The sequence below is a fragment of the Littorina saxatilis genome, linkage group LG13 (assembly GCF_037325665.1).
Source record: "Littorina saxatilis isolate snail1 linkage group LG13, US_GU_Lsax_2.0, whole genome shotgun sequence".
Classification (NCBI taxonomy): Eukaryota; Metazoa; Mollusca; class Gastropoda; order Littorinimorpha; family Littorinidae; genus Littorina; species Littorina saxatilis.
This window is the reverse complement of record NC_090257.1, coordinates 33,561,948-33,589,653: the sequence shown is the minus strand read 5'-3', so window position 1 is coordinate 33,589,653 and position 27,706 is coordinate 33,561,948. Positions and strand designations below refer to the sequence as shown.

Genomic DNA, 27,706 nt, shown 5'->3' with positions numbered 1-27,706 from the left:
TTTGAACAGATCAATACAACTGATCTCGTTTCGTCACTTCATACGAGACTCGCCACGTCATGTCACAAAAGTAGAAACTCAAGAAGTTTAAGAATTGTAAGGCGGCCTTCTGTCATTTTCAAGGGTACCAATTTGAAGCCAATATTTATTAACCAACATGAACCGTAGCCTACCGTACAGTCTAACAGTGTGAAATGTGAATGAGGGTCGCATCAGCAACTTTAGCCTATTCATTTCACCCTCCGGATGGACGGTCTTATCAGACACTGATTTAGTGATAAACACGTAGTATCGATGCAGGCACACTCATTTTCGCAAACAAGCAGTTGCTTCATAAAATAGGTACTTAACAATTGTGCAGCGAGCTGGTTTTAAAAGTGCATGCATGTTCTGCTGTGCAGTGACTTGAATGAGAAGCATTTAACAAGGGTAAAAGATCAAATACGGTGATGCCACACGCTGAAGAATAACATACCTGTAGTCCTGAGCTGCTGCTGAAGGACAGTAAGGTCGGTGGGAAGCTGGACATTGTTGGGAGACGTAAGACGAGACACAGACTGCGCTGGCAACATCATTGCTTGAGGTGCCAAGGCAACGGGGTGCCAACCAGCCATCGAGAAAACCAGACTTTGCTGACTTGTTGTAACCATGCCTGTCAAACAAGTACAATGTATATCACAATGGGCACAAGTCTGTTTTATGTGGGAAAAAGTATAGCCAGTGTTGTTGCCAGCCTAAGAAGACAATAGGTCATTTGGACCTCCCTAAAAAAAAACCAATAAGTCCAAATGTCCTGGCTTTAAAAAAACAATAGGTCCAAATTACCATGCCGTAGTATTATATTGATGAAATTTCCGCTGTTTGCGCCGTTTTCGATAATTAGGTACACCGGCTGGAACGGGTATTTCCGTAAACGCAGCCTCGAGTGTCAATGACGACAAACACAGAGTCAATGACGACAAACACAGAGTCGGCACCGAGTGCATTTTTCACTCGTAGCAAACATGAGCATTTCGATCGGGGTTTGTTTTCCGACTTTGCAACTCCCATTCCATTCATTGCAGACCTTGTCCGCCTTGTACGAATATGTATCGGTCAGTTGACCACCAAAACGTAAAAACTATCGGTCCATAGACCGGACAAGGCTAGGTCCAATGCGTCAAATCAGAAAGGAATGCGTCAGAGACCGAAGACCAAGGCCTGGCAAGAACACTGTATAGCATGTTAAATTCTTTACACAAGAAACTGTTTCCTTGATAGTACAATAAATGATTGCAACTTGACTAGGAAATGTCCTGAACTATAGACCAAGTTGTGGTTTCTGGCTCAGGAGAGTTGAATCTTAAGTAAATTGGTCATCCATGAGTTAAGTAAATTGGTCATCCATGAGTTGTCGCAGTGAGTGAGTTACTACTTCTCACAGTTTCTTTCATTGACTTTTACCTTGGCAAGTTTTCTTCCTTTGTGCAGGTGGTGACAGCATAGCGTAATCGCAGGAAGAAGGTGTGCTATCAGAATCAAAATCACTCTCCGGACGGTATAAGTCTTCATCCTAAAACAAAATATTCACAGTTAAGTTAATGTGATGTCTCTTGCAAGGCGGAGCATAGAATCATGTGGAACTTTTATTTAAACATCACAATGTAAACCCCAAAGAGTATGCGTAAGTAGATCGGAATATCGAGTCAAAGGTCCTTTTCAGTAAAAGGACTTGGAGAAAGTATGAACACATTCACACCATTTTTGACATTATCATATGTGCACGTCCTAGATACTGGGAAATACTATGGGTTGTCAACTTTGAATGACTGTCACAATATCTCTGAGCAATGGATGACAAAGGGGATGCTTTGATGTCAAAGGGGATGGATTTGACTTACTGTAACAACCAAGTTTGGGTTTCCAAACATTGCTGTGGGTTTTAAACGATTTAATTTTTAGCCAAAATGCCCCCAAAACAGCACCTAAAACTGGGACAAAAATACACCAGTCTGTGTTGCAGCTGTACATAATGGAGAATAAAGCTCTGTGAATTTTAGTGTGATGTTTATGGGTCAGCTGAAGGATTATTCTCGACATACACACTCAAGAATTACATCTATTTTTCTTCTTCTGGGAGTTTGATCGGCAAAGAAAACACGTAATCGTGGGTTACCGTCGTTTCCAGTTTCAACTTCATCAAAAAATGCGATCTGCTGAACAAAGGAAACCTCAAAGTTATTCAAAGTCATTATTTATTTATTTCAACAACATTTAGGTTTTCAAAACACAGCACTACGGTAGGAAACAAATTTATTTCAGCTTATAATCGCGCTTGAATGTACCCCACCCTTGTTTCGTTTCCATCTGTAATGCACGAAAGCATGGCCACAGCAGACGACAAATCCCGCATTGCCTATCACACACGCGTTGTGAGATCGCGGGAACACCGTGGAAAGTTCCATTCATGACGTTTGACCCGGTCATGTGAATAGACAATGAGAATTTATCCACCCAATCGTATTCGTTTCCGGTTTTTGAGACGTAACTCACGACAGACCACACTGTATCTTCACTGTTTGAGACCTGTAAAATCTTTTTTGACAATTGAAGCATATATTCATCGACGAATTTTGCGATATTTTGCTGATTAAAGCTTGATCTGGTGCAAAGTTTGAGCAGCACATGTGTTCTCATGATCGGCGTCATTATGAAATTTTCGATTCTTCTGCAACGCACGATCGACAATCGATTAATTCTCTCATTTAGGATTGTCGCTTATGGAAACTTGAAAATTTCAAACTTTCATGTATGCATAGTTATTTATCTATGTAGTCCACATGCAATAATCAAGTTTTAGTTCTTTTCTTTGGAAATAAAAGACATTACGAACTATGGTTTCCATGAAACTCACGACAGTATTATCTCTATACACATAAACCCAGTGAGCACAGATCGAAAACTTTTTGCTCACTTAAATCTTTCTATCATGTATTAAAACCCAAAAGGGTGCCCAAAAGGCTAGTTGCTACATTTGACCTACAAAAAAAACTTTTGCGCCTGGAAATTGCGTGGGTTACGGTTTCCACTTTCTACTTCGATCTAGTTAACTTATGGAAACTTGTAATTTCAAACTTTCATGTTTGCATATTTATTTATCAATGTTGTCCACATGCAAATTGCAATAATCAAGTTTTAGTTCTTTTCTTTGGAAATAAAAGACATTACAAACTATGGTTTCCATGTAACTCACGACAGTATTATCTCTATACACATAAACCCAGTGAGCACAGATCGAAAACTTTTTGCTCACTTAAATCTTTCTATCATGTATTAAAACCCAAAAGGGTGCCCAAAAGGCTAGTTGCTACATTTGACCTACAAGAAAAACTTTTGCACCTGGAAATTGCGTGGGTTACGGTTTCCACTTTCTACTTCGATCTAGTTAACTTATGGAAACTTGTAATTTCAAACTTTCATGTTTGCATATTTATTTATCAATGTTGTCCACATGCCACATGCAATAACTGAGCTAAAGTTCTTTCCTGTGGGATATTGAAGCCTAAAGTGGAAACCATGTAACCCACGACATAGAGCGTACTGCATGTGTCTAATTGTCATTTCTAAAGAAACCCCGATATGAAAGGTCCTCTCTTTGACAGAAAAAGATACAGGCATGTCTTTTGCACTTAAAAAAGAGTATTTCACTCAATTCAGTCCTACTTTTTTTCCTGGTGTCCATGTCCCATAGTTGTGACCCAGTATTTAGGATGTGCACATATATATACTGTTCAAAAAAAGAAACGCATAGCTTGTAATATTTGGTTAATTTAGTTATATGGCTACAAGGATATCCACCAAACTGCAGAAAATGTTTATCTGGTCGTCGACCTTTCGTCCATTGCCACAAGTGAGCTCTGCACGTGACGCATGCGTTATCAGTGGCTACAATGTCAAAATTGCTCATTTGGCATGACCACTCGTCATGCTTCAGTGTAATCTCGTGAAACTCGGGGAATATTGAGCTCTCACCATGTCTTCCAAAACCCATAAAAGCGGATTGTTCGCCACAAAGAAATCAGACGACAATTCAGCGACGAAAGATGGCCCGATTGAGCAGAGAAGACCGCCAAATTGCATTGGGTCGTTTACAAGCAGGCCAAAGTCAAAGTGCAATCGCCAGGCACTTCCACGTGTCCCAGGGCACCATCAGTAGACTGTGGGTCAGGTTTCAAGCCACTGGCTCCGTTGCTGACTTGCCACGAGCGGGAAGACCAAGGACGACAACTGCTGCTCAGGACCGTTTCATACGGCTCCGCCACCTCCGGAATCGTTTCCTGTCGGCCTCATCTTCTGTCCAGGCTCTCCCCGGGCCACACCGATTATCGGACCAGACCGTGCAGTACCGCCTGCATAAAGCTGGTTTGAGAGCTCGCAGACCTCACAGAGGAGCTGTCCTCACCCGCCGCCATCGCCAGAACCGAGTGCAGTGGGGCAACCAGCACCTTCGCTGGACCGTCCGGAATCACTGGAGACACGTGTGGTTCAGCGACGAGTCCTACTTCCTGCTCCAGCGACATGATGGTCGGAGGAGGGTCTACCGGAGAGTAAACGAACGTTACGCGCCCAACTGTGTGGATGAGGCACCCATTCATGGTGGTGGAGGCGTCATGGTGTGGGGGCGATCAATACCGCTGGAAGGAGCACCCTGGTGCACGTCCAAGGGCGCATAACTGCCCAGCGATACGTGGAGGAAATTCTGCGCCCACACGCCCTTCCTCTTCTGGCTGACCAGGATGCCATATTCCAGCAGGACAACGCTCGCCCGCACACAGCACGACTCACCACCCAGTTCCTCACCGACCACCATGTCCAGGTGCTTCCCTGGCCATCCATGTCGCCAGACATGAACCCGATAGAACACCTCTGGGATGAATTGGACAGACGTGTGCGCAGGCAAGAAGAAGCGCCAGCAAATCACCGCGATCTATTGCAGGCACTTCAGGAGGAGTGGGACACCATCCCACAGCAAGATATCCGGCATCTGATCCAGTCCATGCCCAGAAGGTGCCGGGCAGTTGTTGCTGCTCAAGGCAGTCACACCCCCTACTGACTTGACAGCCTCGGCACCCAATCGTATTGATTGACTGATTGATTTGAAGATGCAAATGAACTGTGTGTGCATTCAACTGTGTCCATACCAAAATTCAAACAAATAATCTAAATATTGGATTTTCTGTTATTTTTTTCGAAAAATAAAACAAATTTGGCAAGTAGCAACTATGCGTTTCTTTTTTTGAACAGTATATATAATATGCGTGTGTGTCAAATTCCACAGGGGAGCTAGGTCGAACATATGTCATCCTAAAGCTCCAATTCAGCAATTGTACAATACTTTCAATGTATTTTCTTTCGCCCTAAGGTTTGGTGCTTCCTTTCAAATCTCAAATGTCATTTTAGTGACAACCCAGATCCAATTCACCAAATGTCGCCCTAAAGCTCCCATTATACAATACTTTTGATTAGGGCGACCAAAAATATAACATATATTGTGCTAAATCCTACAGGGGAGCTAGGTCGACCAAATGTCGTCCTAAAGCTCCAATTGTACAATACTTTCAACTTATATTCTGTCGCCCTAAGGTTTGGTGATTCTTTTCAAATCTCAAATTTCATTTTTACTGACAACCCAGATCACATTGCCTATCAAGCAGACATACAAGCTAATGTCGACACATGCTTCCAGACAAATTTGCAATAACAATAGAACCTTTTCCCATAATACCATGGCAGCTTAGTACACCTGCCTTTCCTTGAGTCTCCACAATCATCATTCTGATTATTCTGAGACTATGATGCATGCTGGGTGTGTTTCTGCGGGTTGCATTGACCCGAGTTGGACATTGGCGTCAGGATCAAGTCCAAGCATGATTTTGAGGGCATATGTACTCAGAATACTGAATAGACCTCAGTTTAAAATCTCATCCCAAAGAGTAGTGAGACACCGCCCTCCATGTGGGGTCAAGTTAACAGCAGTGTACAACTCAGACAGTCACTTATCCAAGTACTGCCTAGGCTCGGCATTGCTTAACTTTGTCATTGAGTGAGACTGCAAGCCGCCCACTCGGCCACTATGGTCCAATAAATATTCGTGTTAAAATAAATGTGATGCTTTTGACACAGATCATCATAATGGTCCTGACTTGCCTCATTTATGTGCTTATCTTGTGTGTTTTTCTGGATTACACAGGTACCGTAGTTAATGTCCAACTATCCTAAAAATTAACAGTTTCTTGGTGGTGAATGCAAGTACGTGTAAGAATGTTGTGCCTTTTACATACTTTCTTTTTATTCTAAATTCAACCAATATACATGTGTATGTGTTAAAGCTTACAGGGGAGTTAAGTCGACCAAATGTCGCCCTAAAGATCCCATTATACACTACTTTCCACTTAGGATGACCATAGTATTTGTGCTTCCATTGGACTGACAATAATTACCCCCGGGGGGGGGGGGGGGGGGGCGGGGGGGGGGGGGGGTGTGGCGGGGCCCAATTTCCATTTCCTGTGAAAAGTTAAAAAAGTCATCCGGAGAGTCAAATTCAGGAAGTAGGTAACCCGTGAGTTAGTTCAAATCGCAAGGCTTTTCGTACCTGTTCATCTCCAGATGAGGCTGGTTTTATCGGTACATCTCCAGATGAGGCTGGTGGTAGCGGTACATCTCCAGATGAGGCTGGTGGTAGCGGTACATCTCCAGATGAGGCTGATGAAAAAAAATCAGGTCATCTTTTTACTGACACATACTTTGAAAGGAATTCCTGTTCCCGAACCGCCTTTTTCTTTGGCCCAGCTGAGGATCCACCTCTTTGTTGTTGTTTTTGCCTGATGGAAATTGAGCTTTCCACGCTTTGAACAGATCAATACAACTGATCTCGTTTCTTCACTTCATACAAAACTCGGTCACGTCATGTCACAAAAGTAGAAACTCAAGAAGTTTAAGAATTGTAAGGCGGCCTTCTGTCATTTTCAAGGGTACCAATTTGAAGCCAATATTTATCAACCAACATGAACCGTAGCCTACCGTACAGTCTGACAGTGTGAAATATGAATGGGGGTCGCATCAGCAACTTTAGCCTATTCATTTCACCCTCCGGAAGGACGGTCTAATCAGTCACTGATTTAGTGATAAACACGTAGTATTGATGCAGGCACACTCATTTTCGCAAACAAGCAGTTGCTTCATAAAATAGGTACTTAACAATTGTGCAGCGAGCTGGTTTTAAAAGTTCATGCATGTTCTGCTGTGCAGTGACTTGAATGAGAAGCATTTAACAAGGGTAAAAGATCAAATACGGTGATGCCACACGCTGAAGAATAACATACCTGTAGTCCTGAGCTGCTGCTGAAGGACAGTAAGGTCGGTGGGAAGCTGGACATTGTTGGGAGACGTAAGACGAGACACAGACTGCGCTGGCAACATCATTGCTTGAGGTGCCAAGGCAACGGGGTGCCAACCAGCCATCGAGAAAACCAGACTTTGCTGACTTGTTGTAACCATGCCTGTCAAACAAGTACAATGTACATATCACAATGGGCACAAGTCTTTTTTATGTGGGAAAAAGTATAGCCAGTGTTGTTGCCAGCCTAAGAAGACAATAGGTCATTTGGACCTCCCTAAAAAAAACCAATAAGTCCAAATGTCCTGACTTTAAAAAAACAATAGGTCCAAATTACCATGCCGTAATATTATATTGATGAAATTTCCGCTGTTTGCGCCGTTTTCGATAATTAGGTACACCGGCTGGAACGGGTATTTCCGTAAACGCAGCCTCGAGTGTCAATGACGACAAACACAGAGTCAATGACGACAAACACAGAGTCGGCACCGAGTGCATTTTTCACTCGTAGAAAACATGAGCATTTCGATCAGGGTTTGTTTTCCGACTTTGCAACTCCCATTCCATTCATTGCAGACCTTGTCCGCCTTGTACGAATATGTATCGGTCAGTTGACCACCAAAACGTAAAAACTATCGGTCCATCGACCGGACAAGGCTAGGTCCAATGCGTCAAATCAGAAAGGAATGCGTCACAGACAAAAGACCGAGGCCTGGCAACAACACCGTATAGCATGTTAAATTCTTTACACAAGAAACTGTTTCCTTGATAGTACAATAATTGATTGCAACTCGACTAGGAAATGTCCTGAACTATAGACCAAGTTGTGGTTTCTGGCTCAGGAAAGCTGAATTTTAAGTAAATTGGTCAACCATGAATTGTCGCAGTCAGTGAGTTACTACTTCTCACAGTTTCTTTCATTGACTTTTACCTTGGCAAGTTTTCTTCCTTTGTGCAGGTGGTGACAGCATAGGGTAATCGCAGGAAGAAGGTGTGCTATCAGAATCAAAATCACTCTCCTGACAGTAGTCTTCATCCTAAAACAAAATATTCACAGTTAAGTTAATGTGATGTCTCTTGCAAGGCGGAGCATAGAATCATGTGGAACTTTTATTTAAACTAAAACATCACAATTTAAACCCCAAAAGGTATATGAGGTCAGGCACAATACTGAGCAAAAAGTACAAAATGAATGGTAGCCACTTTCTGGATTTTTTTTGCAAAGAACTGTTTTCTTCTGGTTTTTAATGTTGTTGTATTGTGATTAAAGAGAGAATAAAGAATTAATATCATTTTACAGATTATTTTTTCTGTTGATGGTTATTTTGTTTTTGATTATTTTCCATTGAAAATACAACTTAAAATGGCCACTGAAACCTGACAAAAATGAGTGATCTTGTTTGAGAAAGCACAATGGCAAGTGAAGCAGTTTGTAGTGTCATGTTTGTATATATTTTGGTCAAACTAAGTGTATTTAACAATTAGATATGCTCATTTTCTTTCTTTACCGTATAATGTGTCGTTAGCGTGGACGAAAAAATTGCATTCTGTAAGTAATGCTTCGTGTCTCACTTCACACGCTGATCTAAGTCCATACCATCATCATATGATCTTTCACATGCAACTTGATATTTCCACTGAAAATTGGAAGTTACTGAATAAAATGACACAATCTAGCACAAATAAAAGCAATCAGAAGACCTAGGGTTGTGAAAGAATGTGTGAAAGGCAATATCCGACGTTTTGCGTCACTGCGTTACTTACGTTTTTGCACTTCCAAAATCTAACGCGAAGTCGACACAGGCACACGAACGAATGTCAATCGACTCAATGCACTGCGGAAATTTCCACAGATTACGAATAAATGGCCTTCACCTTTACCACAATGCATTGAGAGGAGGTATTTTGACCTGGAAGTTGTTCGTGTCTTTGGCGTTTCGCGCAAACTTACGACATCTCAAGAGTTTTTCAGACAGACGAACTTCAAGAATCATCGATCCCTAATTGATTTTGCTGAGTTACCCAACAGGCAACTACTTTTGTTCCTGTTTTATCCAAAATCACCAGCATTTGTTTAAATTGATGCTGAACTTAGTGGATTTCGTTCGTCATTCTCGCCACTCTGCCGACATTTCTTGGTGTCTTTCAATACGAACGTCAGGAAAATTTAACCTTTTCTTGAACCAAAGTTGATATTTTTGTGATTGACTTAAAGTTTCTTCGAGTTTGTATAAAGAAAGCTCTGAAGGGGAAATTTTAGTTACATTTTCCTGCATTTTAATAGTGTGGCTTGTTTTAGATTACGTTCGTATTTCTGACACCATTTTCGTTTCGTGTCACTCGAACCAACGCAATCAGCAATTCAGTTCATTGTGGTAGATGGCAGATACAATGTAAATCAAAACATGTTTACGTATGTTATCTTCTACAGAAAACAGAAAAAGAAAACAAGCGAATAAGAAAAATAATCAGTTGTGAAACGATGATAATTGATGATGTTGGTAATGTTGGACACAACAATTCAGGTGTCAAAAATAACTTACGTAATAATTTTCAGACTTTGCCTGTAACTGTGAATATTTGCCATTGTTGAATATTCAAGTATGATTTGATCATTTCAAACTGTATCAGGAACCTCTTACACACCAGACTAGATTTCAAGAGTACTAGAATTCAAGCATAACAGACTTCACAATTTTGGTGTCTTCATAACTTACGCTTGGTGTCTTCATAACTTACGCTACATCTGATTCACTTGCCATATTATTTTCAGGCCTTCACTTTTGTTTTCAGTTGTGTTGCATGGTCTACCAGAAAGGTGATCAATTAAATCAGCAGCATTACAATGCTGCCTAATCTTGTTCTTGTAAAAAAGTGATGGACTTGCCAAATGATGTAAGTAATGGTGTCTTCACAACAACTATTTCTTGCTCAATTGATTTACACAAAATGTAGGTGCTGTCTGGCTGGATTTTATGGATAAAATGTAACTCAAACACTAGACAAAATCAAAGATTCCAAAAGTTTTAACTTGATAGAAATATCTTGCAGTTGGTGTCCACCAAGTACTTACATCATTGTCCATGCATACCTATGATTGACGATCAATAAAGGAAAGAGACATGAAGGCAATTATGTTTTGACTTTTATTTCCGGTAAAGCTGTGTTTTAGCTCCCATTACAATCATAGACTTTTCCATCTGAGCATTTTTTATTTTTGATGCTCATGTCAGCATTTCGTTGCTCAGTATTGTGCCTGTCCTCATTTGTATGTAGATCGGAATATCGGGTCAATTTTTGAAAAAGGACTTGGAGAAAGTATGATCACATTCACACCATTTTTGACATATATATATACATGCGTGTGTGTTAAATCCCACAGGGGAGCTAGGTCGATCGACCAAATGTCATCCTAAAGCTCCTATTGTACAATACTTTCAACGTATTTTCTTTCGCCCTAAGGTTTGGTACTTCCTTTCAAATCTCAAAAAAGTGTTGTTGTCTGATGTTGATGTCGTGTACCAAAAAGAAATAAAAACGTGTATAAAAAAAAAAAAAACTGAAAAAATAAAATTCTCAAAAAAGTAATATGTCATTTTTTTTTAGTAACAACCCAGATCCAATTCGCCAAATGTCACCCTAACGCTCCCATTATACAATACTTTTGATTAGGGCGACCAAAATTATAACATATATATATATATATATATATATGCATGTGTGTTAAATCCCACAGGGGAGCTAGGTCGACCAAATGTCATCCTAAAGCTCCTATTGTACAATACTTTCACATATTTTTTTCGCCCTAAGGTTTGGTGCTTCCTTTCAAATCTAAAAAAAAGTGTTGCTGTCTGATGTTGATGTCGTGTACCAAGAAGAAACAAGAAGAGCAAACGCTCGATCGAGTCACTTTCGCAGTTCTGAATATTATATGAGGCATCAGATGGACAGGAAGAAATTGCTATTCACAACACAATGAGTCACGTTCACATAAAATTTGAGCCCGGTCACTTTTATAGTTTCCGAGAAAAGCCCAACGTTAAGTTGTGTGTTGCCGAACAGAAAAGGCTAGTTATCTCCCTTGTTTTTCTGATAACGTTCGTAAAAGGCTACAGATGTAAATACTTTGATGTAAAGAATAATCCTACAAAGTTTCAATCACATCCGATGAACTTTGTCAAAGATATAAAATGTCTAATTTTTCCTTTGACGCTGACCTGTGACCTTGAAAAAGGTCAAAGGTCAACGAAACCATCGTTAAAGTGTAGAGGTCATTGGAGGTCACGACTAAACAAAATATGAGCCCGATCGCTTTGATAGTTTCCGAGAAAAGTCCAACGTTAAGGTGGTGTCTACGGACGGCCGGCCAGACGGCCGGCCGGACAGACTAACACTGACCGATTACATAGAGTCACTTTTTCTCAAGTGACTCAATAAAAACGTGTATGAAAAAAAAATCTCAAAAAAGTAAAATGTCATTTTAGTAACAACCCAGATCCAATTCGCCAAATGTCGCCCTAAAGCTCCCATTATACAATACTTTTGATTAGGGCAACCAAAATTATAACATATATATTGTGTTAAATCCTATAGGGGAGTTAGGTCAACCAAATGTCGTCCTAAAGGTAAAGCTCCAATTGTACAATACTTTCAACTTATATTTTGTCGCCCTAAGGTTTGGTGATTCTTTTAAAATCTCAAATTTCATTTTACTGACAACCCAGATCCCATTCTCTATCAAGCAGACATACAAGCTTATGTCGACACATGCTTCCAGACAAATTTGCAATAACAATAGAATCATTTCCCATAATACTATGGCAGCTTAGCACACCTGCCTTTCGTTGAGTCTCCACAATCATCATTTTGATTATTCTGAGACTATGATGCATGCTGGGTGTGTTTCTGCAGGTTGCATTGACCCGAGTTGGACATTGGCGTCAGGATCAAGTCCAAGCTTGATTTTGAGTGCATATATGTACTCAGAATACTGAATAGACCTCCCTTTAAAATCTCATCCCAAAGAGTAGTGAGACACCGCCCTCCATGAGGGGTCAAGTTAACAGCAGTGTACAACTCAGACAGTCACTTATCCAAGTACTTGGCTAGGCTCGGCATTGCTTAACTTTGTCATTGAGTGAGACTGCAAGCAGCCCACTCGGCCACTATGGTCCAATAAATATTCGTGTTAAAATAAATGTGATGCTTTTGACACAGATCATCATAATGGTCCTGACTTGCCTCAATTATGTGCTTATCTTGTGTGTTTTTCTGGATTACACAGGTACTGTAGTTAATGTCCAACTATCCTAAAAATTAACAGTTTCTTGGTAGTGAATGCGAGTACGTGTAAGAATGTTGTGACTTTTACATACTTTCTTTTTATTCTAAATTCAACCAATCTATATATGTACGTGTGTGTGTGTTAAAGCCAAATGTTGCCCTAAAGCTCCCATTATACAAAACATTCCACTTAGGCATAGGGCGACCGACAAGTATGGGTTATATGAAGTCTTATATCGCGCGCGTATCTCCAGACTCGGACTCAAGGCGCCGTGTGAGATGGATTTTTTTACACAATACATCACGCATTCACATCGACCAGCAGATCGCAGCCATTTCGGCGCATATCCTACTGTTCACGGCCTATTATTCAAAGTCACACGGGTATTTTGGTGGACATTTTTTTAATCTATGGCTATACAATTTTGCCAGGAAAGACCCTTTTGTCAATCGTGGGATCTTTAACGTGCACACCCCAATGTAGTGTACACGAAGGGACCTCGGTTTTTCGTCTCATCCGAAAGACTAGCACTTGAACCCACCACCTAGGTTAGGAAAGGGGGGAGAAAATTGCTAACGCCCCGACACAGGGTCGAACTCACTTCCGAGCGCAAGTGCGTTACCACTCGGCCACCCATTGGTGCCTTTTCTCCAATTTCATTAGACTGACAACATCGACCTAGAGGTGGCTAAATCCCATTTCCTGGAAAGTTTAAAAAATAAAAGCGGTCAATTTTCGTCCTGATATGGCTCTGCGTAGTCGGCTGGACGTTAAGCAACAAATAAACAAACAAAAACGGTCAATTTCATAATGGAGGTAACCCGTGAGTAAGTTCAAAATCACAATGCTTTTCGTACCTGTTCATCTCCAAATGAGGCTGGTGGTATCGGTACATTTCCAGATGAGGCTTTTGGTAGCGGTACATCTCCAGATGAGGCTGGTGGTATCAGTACATCTCCAGATAAGGCTGGTGGTATCGGTACATTTCCAGATGAGGCTGGTGGTATCGGTACATTTCCAGATAAGACTGGTGATAGCGGTACATCTCCAGATGAGGCTGATGATAGCGGTACATCTCCAGATGAGGCTGGTGATAGCGGTACATCTCCAGATGAGGCTGGTGGTATCGGTACATTTCCAGATAAGGCTGGTGATAGCGGTACATCTCCAGATGAGGTTGGTGGTATCAGTACATCTCCAGATAAGGCTGGTGATAGCGGTACATCTCCAGATGAGGCTGGTGATACTGGTACATGTCCAGATAAGACTGGTGAAACTGGTACATATCCAGATAAGGCTGGTGATACTGGTAAATCTCCAGATGAGGCTGGTGATGGCGGTACATCTCCAGATGAGGCTGGTGATACTGGTACATCTCCAGATAAGGCTTGTGATACTAGTACATCTCCAGACGAGGCTGGCAATACTTGTACATCTCCAAATGAGGCTGGCAATACTGGTACATCTCCAGATGAGGCCTGAGGTACCAGTACATCTCCAGATGAGGCTGATAAAAAACAAATCATATCTTTTAACTGACAGAAGCATGTGTTGCATATATATATATATTGTAATACAGACCTTGGGACCTCAATTTTGCCATGGAGTTTAACAAAAAAAAAGCTACGTGCATTTTCAGAAAAATGAGAGTACTCCACATAACTTTTAATCATTCATTTCAAACATGCTGCACACACCGTCATTGATAAAAAAAAAAAGATGGAAATCTTTGTTGATTTTTTCTTTAAGAGAAGACCTAATGTCATTAGACATCTGTTTCATCATTGCTGTAGCCTTCTTGCAGGAACACTTAGACTTCTGCGCGATGTTTAAGACAGGAAACACACTTTTGACAGCTTGTAAAATCACATCTGCTGTGCTCAATGACAAATTCATTTTCACTATCAGCTCGGATAACATCGCTTTGGCATGTACTGCACCCTGTTCCTCGGGTAGATCTTTTGCAAAAGACAAAGTCTGTGATGCTCCTCATGCTGGCAGCGGCTTTTCTTGGTGTTGTCAATTTCAGGATCCCTATGAGTCTAGCTTTGACATGCAGTGTCTATCGATGTCAAACTTGGAAAACATACGTTGAAAGGAATTCCTGTTCCCGAACAGCCTTTTTCTTTGCTCCTGCTGAGGATCCACCTCTTTGTTGTTGTTTTTGCATGATAAAAATTGAGCTTTCCACGCTTTGAGCTGATCAACGCAACTGATCTCGTTTAGTCACTTCATACGAGATTCAAAATGGCCATAGTAACAGGTTGTTTTTTTACACTAACTGAGTGAACCGAAAGTAGAAACTCAAGAAGTCTAGGAATTATTTCTCTTTTTTTCCACAGACCGTATCAATCGTAATTTAGAAAATCAAGAGTACAAAATATGGCAAAATCTTACGGGTTCCCTTTTCTGTACTATAAATAGCAATAAAATGATCACAAGATCAAGAAGGGGCATTTACAGGCTTCATGGCCTATCTAATACTAATGTACATTTGAAACTTAGTCAGGTATAGATTACATTCAAAAAGCAGAGGGGTGGACTTTTTCTTGGGTTCCTACCATTGTAAGTTTTTGTTAAAACTTTAAACAATTAAAGTAAAGGTTAATGTATTGGCAAAACAAAGACGAGAACCGAAAAATGCCACACTATGAAAATAAGTATGATAAAATGAAGTCGCAGTAACACTAAGCTTTCAGTTTTATGGGAAAAGTATATATTTCACGACGTTACAAAAACATATTGAACGGAATTGCCACCACCAAGGAATATGATAGCCATGCCTTCAACCCTATTCAACGAAGAGGAAATCTGTATCTGTCAAGTCAATGCTGGTGTCTTGATTACCGCTTTACTGCTTTAAAGAAATGTGCCAACCTTGTGTTTTTTCTTCTGTGACTCGACGGCCTCCAGCTCCTCTTGCAGTACCACAACTCGTTTGGACAGCTGCTAGTTGCGGAATGACAGACTGTCGACCTCCTGCTGGTACTTTCTGTTCCATTGTTCCTTCTCTTTCAGGTGCTCCTATACAACAGGCACAAGAACCAATTGTATTTATGGTCAGTTGACAAAGCCATCTACTTTCAGTACATTTGACACTTTTCAACAATTTAGTCTTATGGTATGAATATTCTTCAAATGGCAAACAATTTTCTAATTACATTCAAAGTTATTCTTATAATTATCATATGTTAAAAGGCTTTTCTGGTTAATGTTAATTGTAATTCAATCAAGTTTGCGTTTTAATGAAACAGATCCTGTGATTGGTCAGAATGCCCCAACTCATTAAAAATTACCGGTCATTAAATAGAGCTTAAACAATGACCACGAGTTGATTAGTGGAAAATAAACCACGAGTGGGTATTTGCAGCCTCTTGGTAATTCACGAGTGTGCGGAGCAGGTTGTTAATGAATTTTTTAGCTAGTGGCTATCGACAATTAGTCACCGGTAATTTGTAATGAGTTGGGACATTCTGACCAATCACAGGATCTGTTTCATTAAAACGCAAACTTGATTGTATTACAATTGTCGATAACCACTCGCTAAAAAATCCATTAACAACCTGCTGGCGAGGCGTATTGATACAGCCTCAACTAGTCTCGGTTAGCTTTGAGGGTCATTTTACAAGTAGGAAATATGAAGGCCAACGAAATACCGAGACCATAAGGTATGCGAAGTGATGACGTTGAGTACGTGACGTAAGTTAATGCATGAATTCTTCCGGACTACGTCAGTCAATTCCAAAGATCGCTTTTGTGATGAAAAGAATTTGTTTTAGAGTTTGCTGTCCAGAAACCCGTCAAAAAAGAAGGGAAAATGTGTGTGAAAGAAAACAAAACAGGAGCAGAGTGATACGATAGGAATACAGAGACATTTCTTGGGACTTGACCCTTGCAGGTAGGTGGACTGAAAGTAGTGTGTGAACAGAACAGAACCAATTCTGTCTGTTTACAACCGCATGAAAGCAGGAAAGAGATTGTCGTCAGATTCAATTACAATAACATTAACATGCTTCCATTTGAAACTTCTCGGTCTTCATCGTGGATTGACGCCCTCCCAAAGTCTAATTGAAGCCCTCCGTCGCTTCGCTCCGTCGGGCTTCAATTAGCTTTTGTCGGGCGTCAATCCCCGATGAAGACTTCGAAGTTTCAAATGGAAGCATGTTAATCACTTAATGTGTAACTGAACAGGTGGGGGCCTCATCAGATCAAAAAGCTGTGTCTGGCAAGAACCGTAGTGAAGGCATTACATCCGCATCAAAGCGACGAAGGAAAGTGTCCATTCTAGCTCTGCCCTCTAAAGTCAAACAGCAGTAAGTCCACTCATAATAAAGCCAAAATGAAGTATTGCCAGTCATAATAGGGGATATACCGAAATAACTCTGCAAGACGCGATGAGAGTTACGTCCCTTGAAACACGAAACAAACTTGGGAAGCCATTAGTGATGCCAGTGAAACGTTGCTCGTGGGGAAAATGTAATTCAGACGCCAGATACCCTGAAAAACTACATGGTGTGGTATTTATACCATTTGTGAAACCAGGGAAACACAATTATCATTTAGATCGCTGTCTGAGATGGATTAAAGCGTGCGGACGTCCCCACACACAACTCTCTGTCGACAAGTTAAAACCATGGACATACGTCTGCAGCAAGGTAATAGATCTATACATTTTATACGAATGTGATCGTTTGTTACTACAGGGGAAGTTAAAGTCAACTTGAGGAAATGTTCATTGTGTGTATATTTTGGGCGTACAGAACTTTCATTTTAGCAAGTGCTCTGTCGAGTCAGTGTGCGAGGAAGTTTAAAAAGATACTTGTACTGTTGCACTTTGTGTTGGTTTTGGCGGCATTCAATGATTCATCCAATCATTGTACTTTGTGGTGGGGTTGGGGGTCTTTGAGTCCTGTTGTACTTTTAGTTTTACTTATTTCCATTGGCATTATGATGATTATGGCACAACCACTATTTCATTCTTTTTTTTTTAATCAAATCTAGTCTTTCAACTTGTACACTTGGATTCACAGTTTCATACGGTGGATTTAAATAATTTTATGCATGTTTACATTTCTTTCCAAATTAGATATACAGGCATGTCGCACAATCAAAAATATTGGGGTGGGGGGGGGGGGGGGATGTGTAAAATGAAAATCCTAGGGGGGGTCCCGAAAGAAGCAAAATGCTGCTCTATCTGTGCTTAGAAGTTGCCAAAAAATCATTGTTTTAGATTTGACAATTTATACTTGCTGCAGTACTCCCAGTCTGAGTAGTATCCCCCAGACTTGCGACGAAAAACAAATTACAAAGTAAGTGATGGTTGTCTCCTATGTTTCAGCACTTTGTTGATGGGAAACCAACGGAAGAAAATCCTGATCCCCTACCTGCTGCTGATGGAAGTCAGCCCAAAACAAGGAAACTACCAGGCAGGCATGATTTACCAAACTCTCTAACAGCACCAAAGAGGAGAAACTGTTCCAAGGGTTACACTGATCAGGCTTCTGTTGTGAACCAGGTAAAAGGAGTGCATTGTAGATTTGCATACAAGGAAAACTTAAAACCTATCATGATAACTTCCAAGCCCAGGGGCGGATCAGTTGCTTTGTAAGGGGGGTGCACTTTGAATCGAAAGTGAATGTGATGGGCGCGAAGTGCCCGAATTTGCTCGGGGGGTGTCCGGGGACATTCCCCCCCCCCTCCCCCTGGAAAAAATGTTTGGCCCAAAGAAGCAAAATGGTGCCATCTGGTGCCATTTGATCTTAGAAATGGTCATACAATCAGCATTCCAATTTTTTTATATTTTTTTTGCTGGAGGGGGGGGGGTGCACCTGCACCTTGTGCACCCCCCCCCCCTCGTTCGCCCCTGAAGCGCACAACAAATTGAGTTACTGTGAGTGTGTGTGTGTGACTGTGATGTAATATTTGGCTTCATTGACCGAAATCACAGAAAACGCAACATGATCTGCGAAATTGCTGAAAACTAACATACCTGGTGAAAGTTAAAAAGAGTACCTTTTGTCAAAGGTAAAATTGACTAATTTTCTTTGTGTGTGCTGCAGCTGGCTCAACTTGGAGACGGGGAGACTGGGAGACCACCTATTGCTCAACCTGGAGACGGGGAGACTGGGAGACCACCTATTGCTCAACCTGGAGACGGGGAAAATGGGAGACCACCTATTGCTCATCCTGGGGACGAGGAAACTGGGAGACCACCTATTGCTCATCCTGGAGACGGGGAGACTGGGAGACCACCTATCAAGTGTGGAAATTGTGGCCATGTTGTACAATTAAGCCCAGAAGAGGAGCAGATGGTGGTATCTCGGGCTTTTGTGAGTCAAATGTTGCGTTCAGACAAGTCGTGTTTCCATTACACTGGTGTCCCTTCTGTTGAGCTTCTGAAATTTATTTTCAATTGGGTGAAAGAGGCGGGCGACACAGTGAAAAACTGGGGTGGAAAACACAAATTGTTTGCAGGCAGAGTTAATGGAAAGGGGCGTCATGGATATAAAATGACCAAATTTGAATGCATGATCTTAACACTTGTGCGAATCAGGAAAGGTTTCGACATGGAACATCTCTCGTTCCTTTTTGGAATTTCACAAGCCCAGGTCAGCCGCATATTCACAACATGGGTGAATGTCCTCAACCAGTGCTTTGCGCCCCTCTTGTTGTGGCCAAGGAAGGAACTTTGCAAAAAGAACTTGCCAGAAGCCTTTGAAAATTATCCAACAACAAGGTGTGTCATCGATTGTACAGAGTTGAGAATTGAAAAGCCTTTTCGCCCCAGGGCGCAGCGACTGACCTGGAGTAACTACAAACACGGCAACACAAGTAAATTGCTTGTTGCAGTGTTGCCATCTGGAGCAATCATCTTCAAATCAAAGTTGTATGTTGGATCAATTTCGGACAAAGAAATAGTGAAGAGGTGTGGATTTCTGGAAAAACTTGAGCAAGGGGATGATGTGATGGCCGACCGAGGCTTTAATATCAGAGAGTTGCTCTTGCAAAAGAAAGCAACATTGAACATACCATCCTTCAGCAAGGGTCGTCCGCTGTCGAGCAAGGCTGTCCAGCGCTCTCGCAAAATAGCTTCTGTGAGGATACATGTTGAACGAGCAATAGGCAGAATGAAAACATTCAAGCAAATCTCTGGTATTATCCCCATGAAAATAAGATTTCTTCTCAATCAAATTGTCACCATCGTGTCAGTTTTGTGCAATTTGCAGGCGAGATTATGCTAACCCTAACCCTGTTGACATTTTGATTCTGGGACAGTTGTCAATGACAATGTACGAGATAATTATGAAGATTGTGGATGCAAAATGTGCACATATATATATATATATAATCTCAAATCAAATCGCTGCTTCACACTCAACATCGTATCTCGAGATTGATATTCCATGTTAATTACAGCTGTGTGTGGAGAGAGAAGGAGAGAGAGAGAGAGAGAGTTTCATATGTATATATTGAAAAACAAAATGAAGTTCTGTTTATTTTTTATTCACTGCTTAGTTGTGCTTACAATGAATAGTAATGTTAGTATATTTTTACAAATGTAGTGACATGGACCTGGAGGCATTGCATGCCTAGTCACGACTAAGGAAAGGCACAGCAATGCTGATCAGATTTATCATTTTGTGACCAATCGGCTCTGCTATGTGTTCCTTTGTCTGGACTGGTACCGTAGCGACACCCAAGCCAATGCAACTCTGTCCATTTTTTTTTTTTTTTTTCAAGATTTGTTCAGTTGACGTAATATGCTGATGAACATGCAGACCACAACAATAAAGTTTCACATTATACATATTTTCGTTTTGTTTTACTTTTAGTCTAATGTACAACTACCATTCACATAATGCTGACCTGTGTTCATCAATTGTCAACAATAACATTTTCTTTCGGGTTGCCATACCCGGCGCTTGAATGGGCTTTCTTTAATACTTTTTTTTTCGTAGCTGCTCGCCATTAGTAAACCCAGAATGTACAACTTGGTTAAGGCGGACAATTACGAAAGAAGATGAAGAAAGAACGCGCTTTCAAAGGCTAAACACGGCACAACAAAAAGCTGGCTACATTTACCAAAGTCTCTAAAACGCAACATATAATATGTACATGGGCATGAAAAGGAGTCTAAAACTGTGACATGCTCAGGAAAACTTTTAGCCTAAAAAGGAGACACACAAAGAAAGGCTAGACAAATCCAGTCACACTTATAAGCTCATAAACACACTATAAGTTCAAAAAGTAGTTTATTTTTAACAAACTAGTAAATTTAAATCCCGGCATATGTACATAACTTGTCACAACGTCACAAACTTCATTTAACCTTACAAGTGCACTATGACAGAAAATAAGCATAACCCAAGCAAAAAACCCACATTAAATGACTTTAAATATCAAAACAACACCAAAAACAAAAATCTAACATTATTACACCCGACTAGAGCATTGTGTACATAACTGTCACATCATATCACAAAAATGTAACAAAAAAGGTGACAAAAGACGATTTCTGACCCCTCAGTACAAAACACATGTAAAAGAGATAGACACCAGACAGCCACAGCAAGGAGAAATGTAATCACAGAGGCTGAAAGGAATAACATCCTTTTTCACTTCATCCGTAAATAATTGCTAAAAAATGGAGATTAAAACAACAATTTAACCACACAGAATGAAACCAACATCAAATATAGTTAGAAATGCTTACAACTATGAAGTTAAAGTGGCAAACAAGCAAAATCCGGTTATAGGGGCTAGACAATTAAAAAAACCCAGCAGCAGTCAAACTTTGTTCATAACATCACAGCGTGACATAACCAAAACAGATACATTAAAACAAGAACATTCTGACCCAACAGGCAAACAAATGTATGGACATCTCCAAATAAATGAGAAGAACCCTTAAGAAGTAAAAGTTGTGGATGAAACCACCATAAATCCACTATACAGCAAAAGAAACCTATGTGTACATAACGGCACGCAAAGTCAGAGGATGAAAGTGCCCACATCAGCTAAAAATGGTGCCAAAATAACTGCAATCAACAAATCTGAGAAAGAAATTAGTAGCAAAGGGACACAGTTACCATTTTAAATCAAAAAACAAGATAACATATGTAGCAGGTGAGAGATAAGAGGGAAAAATACATTGTACATAACGCCACACTGAGACACCTAGGATTCTGAGTGATGTATCTTAAACAGATGCACACCTACAAAGGCAGAAATTATAAGAAAACAAATGACACACAGAAGGTACAAATAAAAAAGCAACTAGCAGCCCTGGAATATAAATTCAGATCATCATCAGAAAATGCAAGAAAAATGAGAATGTGTACATAACATTACAACAGGAGATTATCTTTCATGCATTGAGTGCTGGTGAGTACTGCTCACTTAGATTTTGTCAGTTGGGAAATGATCACTGTTTATCAACAGACACAGGAACAAGAATACATGAAAAAGTATATAAGTGTAATATGATTGTGAAATAAGTTATCAATTCTGAAGATGGTTAAAACAGGATGTGTAAATAAAAATCTTGAAGCTCACAAAAAAAGTCTGGTCTCAGCCATAAGTCTCATGTAAGCTATGCCTCCAGAAAGATTTAGCAGCAAACATGTAAATAAAAGCCCCGTGTTCAAGGGACATCATGTAGCCGTCCTCCTTGAAGACTCGCAGGATGTTGCACACAAGTATACCAACAACAAAAAAATATATATATAAAGTATAATATGCATGGGGAAAATAAATCTTAATCCTTTGTCTTAGCCCTGCGCCACAATTCTCAGCATAAAGGGATGTCCACACTGAATCAAGTGAACATGTTGAAAATTGACAATTTTGTAGAGGTCAAGGTCAGAGTTCAAGGGGTGAGGTGACCACCCAAAACAGTTTCCCTGTAAACTCAAGGTTTGTTAAATATCGCAGGTAGCATGTCGCATAAAAACACGAGGAAAGTTGTAGTGTAAGAAAAAGCGGACAGGTAACAGTTAAAAGCTGGAATTGGAAATATCTGGAATATGTACAAGATGAATTTCAACACTTCAACAAAATTAAAAATAATAACAATAAATCATGCAAGGAATAATGGCGGTAAACTGCTATCAGCCCCAATTAGCATTCTGTGTGCAGGCCATTGCACAGTATAGTACTACTACTAGTAGTATTGGGACAATGAGACCAAAATTCTAGTTTTGATAAAAAAATATCAATTCAAATTTAATATTAGTTTTCAAATTCATCAAAATGTACAGCTCTCTATAGTCGGCTAGAATTTAAGCAATGAGTAACAAACATCAAACTGCGTCTCTCTCTCGACAAACGACAAAAATCATTGTTTTTAACCAAAGAACAAACTTGATGATGGCATTGAAGGTCATTGTCTTGGCACTGTGAACAAATTACAGCAATACATGCACCCAGCTGTGGTAGAAACTGTGACCTAAAGTATTATTGTGCTTAGTTTGAAGCTGGTCTTGTTTCAACTTTTTAAGCAAAAACAAATTGACATTTTTTTACTTTTCAGTTTCTTTGACCTTGTGTGTCTACTGTGTCACTCCAAATAGATGTGGTTCAACCGAGACGTAATGCTCTAAATCAGCAATGTATCCAACATAGAGCATGGTACCAGCAGATGCAGGAGCATGAATCACAATACTTCTTGGCTGAGTAACCACTGTTATTGACAGTCCCAGTACTCGACTTGTGCCCTCCACAGCAAGTGCATCAGCGCTTGTTCCATTTTTACGGAGATCTGTTACATATTGATCAAAAGATTTACCCACAATAAACAATCCAACAACAACTTGCTCGGCATGGCTCATGTTATCTAAATAGTCACAAACCAGCTTTCTAATGGAGCCTGCAGAGGAATTTCCCTGTCCAGTCCTAGTGAGCTGATTGCTTATTGCATGAAAAAAGCAATTTCCATCACTTGGTGTCTCCCCACGTAGTCTGAAATTCTGTGACTGAAGAAATGTAGCAAACTGTTGCATAGACGATTGAACATGGTCAATATGTTTTTGATGCGAAGCAATACTGGCAGAAATTGTCATGTCTATCACATTCACAGGGTTACAAAATGCCGAGTTGTCCATCACATTCACTCGGTCAGAGATTGTTGTGGAAGAAGATACTATTCTGTCAGACATTACATCCATTGGGACAGCGTCTACTGTGTCAGAAGAGACCATCTTTGTCCCAGTGGATGTGGTGTCTGACCTAGTTGTCTCTTCCGACTCAACAGTTTCAGTCTCAGTGGATGTGGTGTCTGTCTCTTCTGACTCAACAGTCTCTGTTCCAGTGGATGTCGTGTCTGATATAACGTGAGAAGACACAATTGTGTTGGACACTACATCCATTGCGACAGAGACTGGTGTGCGAGACAAAACATGTGCTTTCCATGTGTGGAAAAAAGTTGGGTAGAACTGCTTGAGTTTCATCCTTGATGCTTCCCACCATTCCTCATCAAAGTCGATGGGCACAACCTCAACACCTTTCCTTGTGTACACCACCAGCACACCTGACTTCAGTCCAGTTACAGCCATTTGACATTGAAGTTGACAGAAGTATGCATGGTCCCTTTTCACTCTATACTTGTCATTATCGAGAACACAAAAGTCAGACAATTTCATTGCCAGACGTGGGTGCATGTTCTGTTTTGAATACAGGCATTTAATTTCAACAACAAACTTCCCACAATGACTGCAATCAACGACTGCATCAGGGCTACCGGCTAAGAATGAATCCGTTTCGGACACAACTAACCCAGGAACACGAACAGAGCATTTTCTGTGTTTGTACCGATGAAGCTTAGTAAAGAGGGTCAGAGCTCTGTGCTCTTGCGTTCGCCCAAATTTCACTGCAGCTGGCAAATTGCTGTTGTCCAGACTAGATGGACTAACAAGTCGTTCTGCTGTATTTGCGTAGTTAGTCGAACTGAGAACTTTCTTTATAACAGATGCTGTAATGAGCCCACTTCTCATTGTAAACCAGTTCTTATTTTGGTGTTGGCCTGTTGTATCTTCCTCTATTTGCTGTCTTTCGCAAGAGGAGTACAACAGACTGTCAAGAAATTTAGTACTGCAGTCACAGTCAGCACACTCACAGTGATGGTCTCTCAAGAATGTAGCCAGGCGAACCGATGGTGAGTCAGTTCTGAGAGGGGGTGGTGCTGGGGCAGATGGCGTCTGACGCGGCTCCCAAACATCCAAAAAGCATGAGGAGGGATGGAGCTCTTTCAGGCCTTCGAAAAAAGTAGACACCTGTGGTAGCTGTACTGTGCTAGGAATAGGCTTGTAGTTTTCCTCTGATGGCCGAAGCTCCTTTGGCCTGAAATAAACAAGACAGAAAACCAACCTTGTTGTGAATCTATGAAGACCACGTCGCTGAACCTCCATGTTTCAGAGTTATTTTGATCACACAAAGTGAACACACAGACACAAACATGCACAGTTTCCTCAAAATCTGTGAACAATTGGAAAATAAAGTTTGGTTTTCTTCTTGAAAAGTATGTAATTAAATTCAATAGAGGCCTATCCCTGTTATGAAATTTCGTATGCATTAAAATTAGTCAATGTTTAGTAACTTCAGATTGAGGAATGAAAACCACATTCAATGCAATACTGTAATGGGTCTTTCTGTTCAATCATGCGTTCATCATTTCATGGTCAATTTCACTGTCACGTCACTGGAAGGACAAACACAGGGGAAGATAAGTCATGCATAAAATGTGTTTGTGTATAAATTATTCAGCACTTAGCATGTAGAGTGAACTCAACATTTTTATGTCACGATTATCAATGTTGACATGAGTATTTACCGATTCCATGAAAGGAAAAATTCTGCCCAAGTAAGCCTTTAAAGGGAGGGCAACTCTTTGCCGACTGCGAATTCCATTCGCAAACTATGGTCGCACTCGCAGATCAGTTTGATACTAGCTTAACGGTGTATAACTTTTGTGTATGCAAAATCAAAAAGAAAAGTTTGAGAATGAAAATGTTTAATATTTTGGTTGTTACTTTACTCCATGAGGCATAATTGTGTAGATTTTACAGATATATTTTAAGAGGTCAAAATCAGGTTACACGCCTTTACTTTCTTTAGAGGACCAAGCCCACATGGTTTAGTCATTGCTAATAAACGTAGTCAACTAAAAACTACAAAGCAAATAATCTTCAGATTTATCTATTTGTGGCTGAAAAATAGCTCAGTCGACATAGCAATTTTTTTACCCAAATTATATAAAATGAATTTAGGAAATAATATTCTGACTTACTGAGCATCCTGTCCTATTGTTGCTTGGTTCTGGCATGTCTCCACATCAGTGATGAGCATGGCATTGTCGTCTATGTTGGAGCGACGAACCCATTGACAAGCTCCCGATGTCACGCTGACTTGTTTATCCTCCACAAAGTTGATGACTTCATATAGTGATGCCAAAATGTGACGACAGCATCCATCCATGCTGTCAACAAAACACACAGAAAAGCAACTTAAACAAAAATTACTCACAAAGAAAGATCAGGACCACACACTTTTTTTGTGCACATTTCATATCAGTGAGACATAAGCTTTCAAATGATACCAAAAAAGAAAACAAATTTGCCTAATGGTGGATTCACATTCCCAGGGGCTAATGATCATTTATATCCCTGATCTTCCACAATGGATGGCCAGTGGGTCAACATCCCCTGCTCATCACCCCCCCCCCCCCCCCCCCCCGCCATCATCTGGATCTACCAATTAATGTTTTGTTATACCCTGGCCTTGCCATCCGAGCTTATTCATTATTACATTCAAGTATCAATAAATCATAGTCACACTTACCCTCCTTTACATGAACAAAAAGCCGAGAAAATTCTGCTTCTGTTGTCGGTCCCTACATCAGTGATGATAGCCCAGGTATAATAAAACGCCTTTCCACTCACTGGGTCTTTATCACGTGTTCTGGGCTTGACTGCTGCTTTGAGAGCGAAATATCCCTGAACGTTCGGTATCTGAACAGTTTCCACACGTGTCACGTAGCCGTCTTGCATGAGTGAAAATGCTTCTGAGCGGCGGTAGTCCCTAATAGAGGTCAGAGGTACGTTCTTTGACAGTAAGTATGAACAAATGTCAAACACAGAAAAAGCAGGCAGGATACTCAGGTTATCGCTTCCATCTATCAGTCCGGGGTTTGTCAGAGTTACGCTTCCATCAACAAGCTTTGATCCAATCACTTCTTCGCGGTCTTCGATGTAGCCATCTGGATCAGTTTGAAGTCCAACTTCCTTTGCTAGCCTACACAATTCTTCTAACTCATGTTTCTTGCTGGTTCCGAAACAAACACCCCTGTCTCTCAGGTACTTTTGAAGGTCGCTAACCAAAGGCTTGCCACACTTAGAAGACAAATCCGCCATTTTTCATGGAAGTTTGTTGCAGGTTTCAAGGGAAGTCACTCTGCCAGACCTTCTGCAAGGAAGAGTTGTCGGACTTGTCCTTTTTAGGAATGAAGCCTATTATGATAATATGACTGGCAATACTTCATTTTGGCTTTGATTTTTGTTTGTATGTTTGCTTAACGCCCAGCCGACCACGAAGGGCCATATCAGGGCGGTGCTGCTTTGACATATAACGTGCGCCACACACAAGACAGAAGTTGCAGCACAGGCTTCATGTCTCACCCAGTCACATTATTCTGACACCGGACCAACCAGGCCTAGCACTAACCCCATAATGCCAGACGCCAGGCGGAGCAGCCACTAGATTGCCAATTTTAAAGTCTTAGGTATGACCCGGCCGAGGTTCGAACCCACGACCTCCCGATCACGGGGCGGACGCCTTACCACTAGGCCAACCGTGCCGGTTTTTGGCTTTGAAGGGCAGGCTAAAGGTAGTCACTTTGATTAACTGGAAATAATTCATGCAAGTTTTTGTCTTAGCTTTTCTTACCTGAATTATTGCGTAAAGCCATGAGGACCACTCATCCTCCTACCTCTGGTGTAATGAGGGTAGTAGTCCATTTTTGCCGCAAGTACCTGGATAAAAAAAAGCATACACAA

At 40.8% G+C, this 27,706-nt stretch overlaps 2 protein-coding genes and 1 long non-coding RNA gene across 3 annotated transcripts; 1 reads left to right on the top strand and 2 right to left on the bottom strand.

Moving 5' to 3' along the window:
- Positions 1–47: 47 nt before the first annotated feature.
- Positions 48–27,706, bottom strand: LOC138945554 (uncharacterized). Its single transcript, XM_070317003.1, has 8 exons — positions 27,597–27,706; positions 15,537–15,683; positions 13,517–14,166; positions 8,307–8,412; positions 7,362–7,538; positions 6,632–6,741; positions 1,444–1,552; positions 48–652 (listed from the first exon to the last, which is right to left on the bottom strand). Exons 1-8 carry the CDS (start codon positions 27,616–27,618, stop codon positions 438–440), a joined length of 1,536 nt encoding a protein of 511 aa, XP_070173104.1. The 5' UTR covers positions 27,619–27,706; the 3' UTR covers positions 48–437.
- On the top strand, positions 17,016–20,466 carry LOC138945544 (uncharacterized). Its single transcript, XM_070316988.1, has 3 exons — positions 17,016–17,314; positions 17,998–18,174; positions 18,719–20,466. The coding sequence occupies exons 1-3, from the start codon at positions 17,054–17,056 to the stop codon at positions 19,898–19,900; spliced, it is 1,620 nt and encodes a 539-aa protein (XP_070173089.1). The 5' UTR covers positions 17,016–17,053; the 3' UTR covers positions 19,901–20,466.
- LOC138945545 (uncharacterized) lies at positions 20,895–27,164 on the bottom strand. Its single transcript, XR_011449026.1, has 3 exons — positions 26,493–27,164; positions 25,942–26,130; positions 20,895–24,995 (listed from the first exon to the last, which is right to left on the bottom strand). It is a non-coding gene; the product is annotated as an uncharacterized lncRNA (long non-coding RNA).

Bases quoted from the DNA above. Each gene is read 5' to 3' on its own strand.
- LOC138945544 (XM_070316988.1), top strand. From the start codon at position 17,054: ATGAGAGTTACGTCCCTTGAAACACGAAACAAACTTGGGAAGCCATTA. The intron at 17,315-17,997 runs GTAATAGATCTA...CCTATGTTTCAG, and splicing joins GGACATACGTCTGCAGCAAG to CACTTTGTTGATGGGAAACC. The intron at 18,175-18,718 runs GTAAAAGGAGTG...TGTGTGCTGCAG, and splicing joins AGGCTTCTGTTGTGAACCAG to CTGGCTCAACTTGGAGACGG.
- LOC138945554 (XM_070317003.1), bottom strand. From the start codon at position 27,618: ATGGCTTTACGCAATAATTCAG. The intron at 6,742-7,361 runs GTATGTTATTCT...TTTTTTCATCAG, and splicing joins GCAGCAGCTCAGGACTACAG to CCTCATCTGGAGATGTACCG. The intron at 1,553-6,631 runs GTACGAAAAGCC...ATTTTGTTTTAG, and splicing joins CCTCATCTGGAGATGAACAG to GATGAAGACTTATACCGTCC.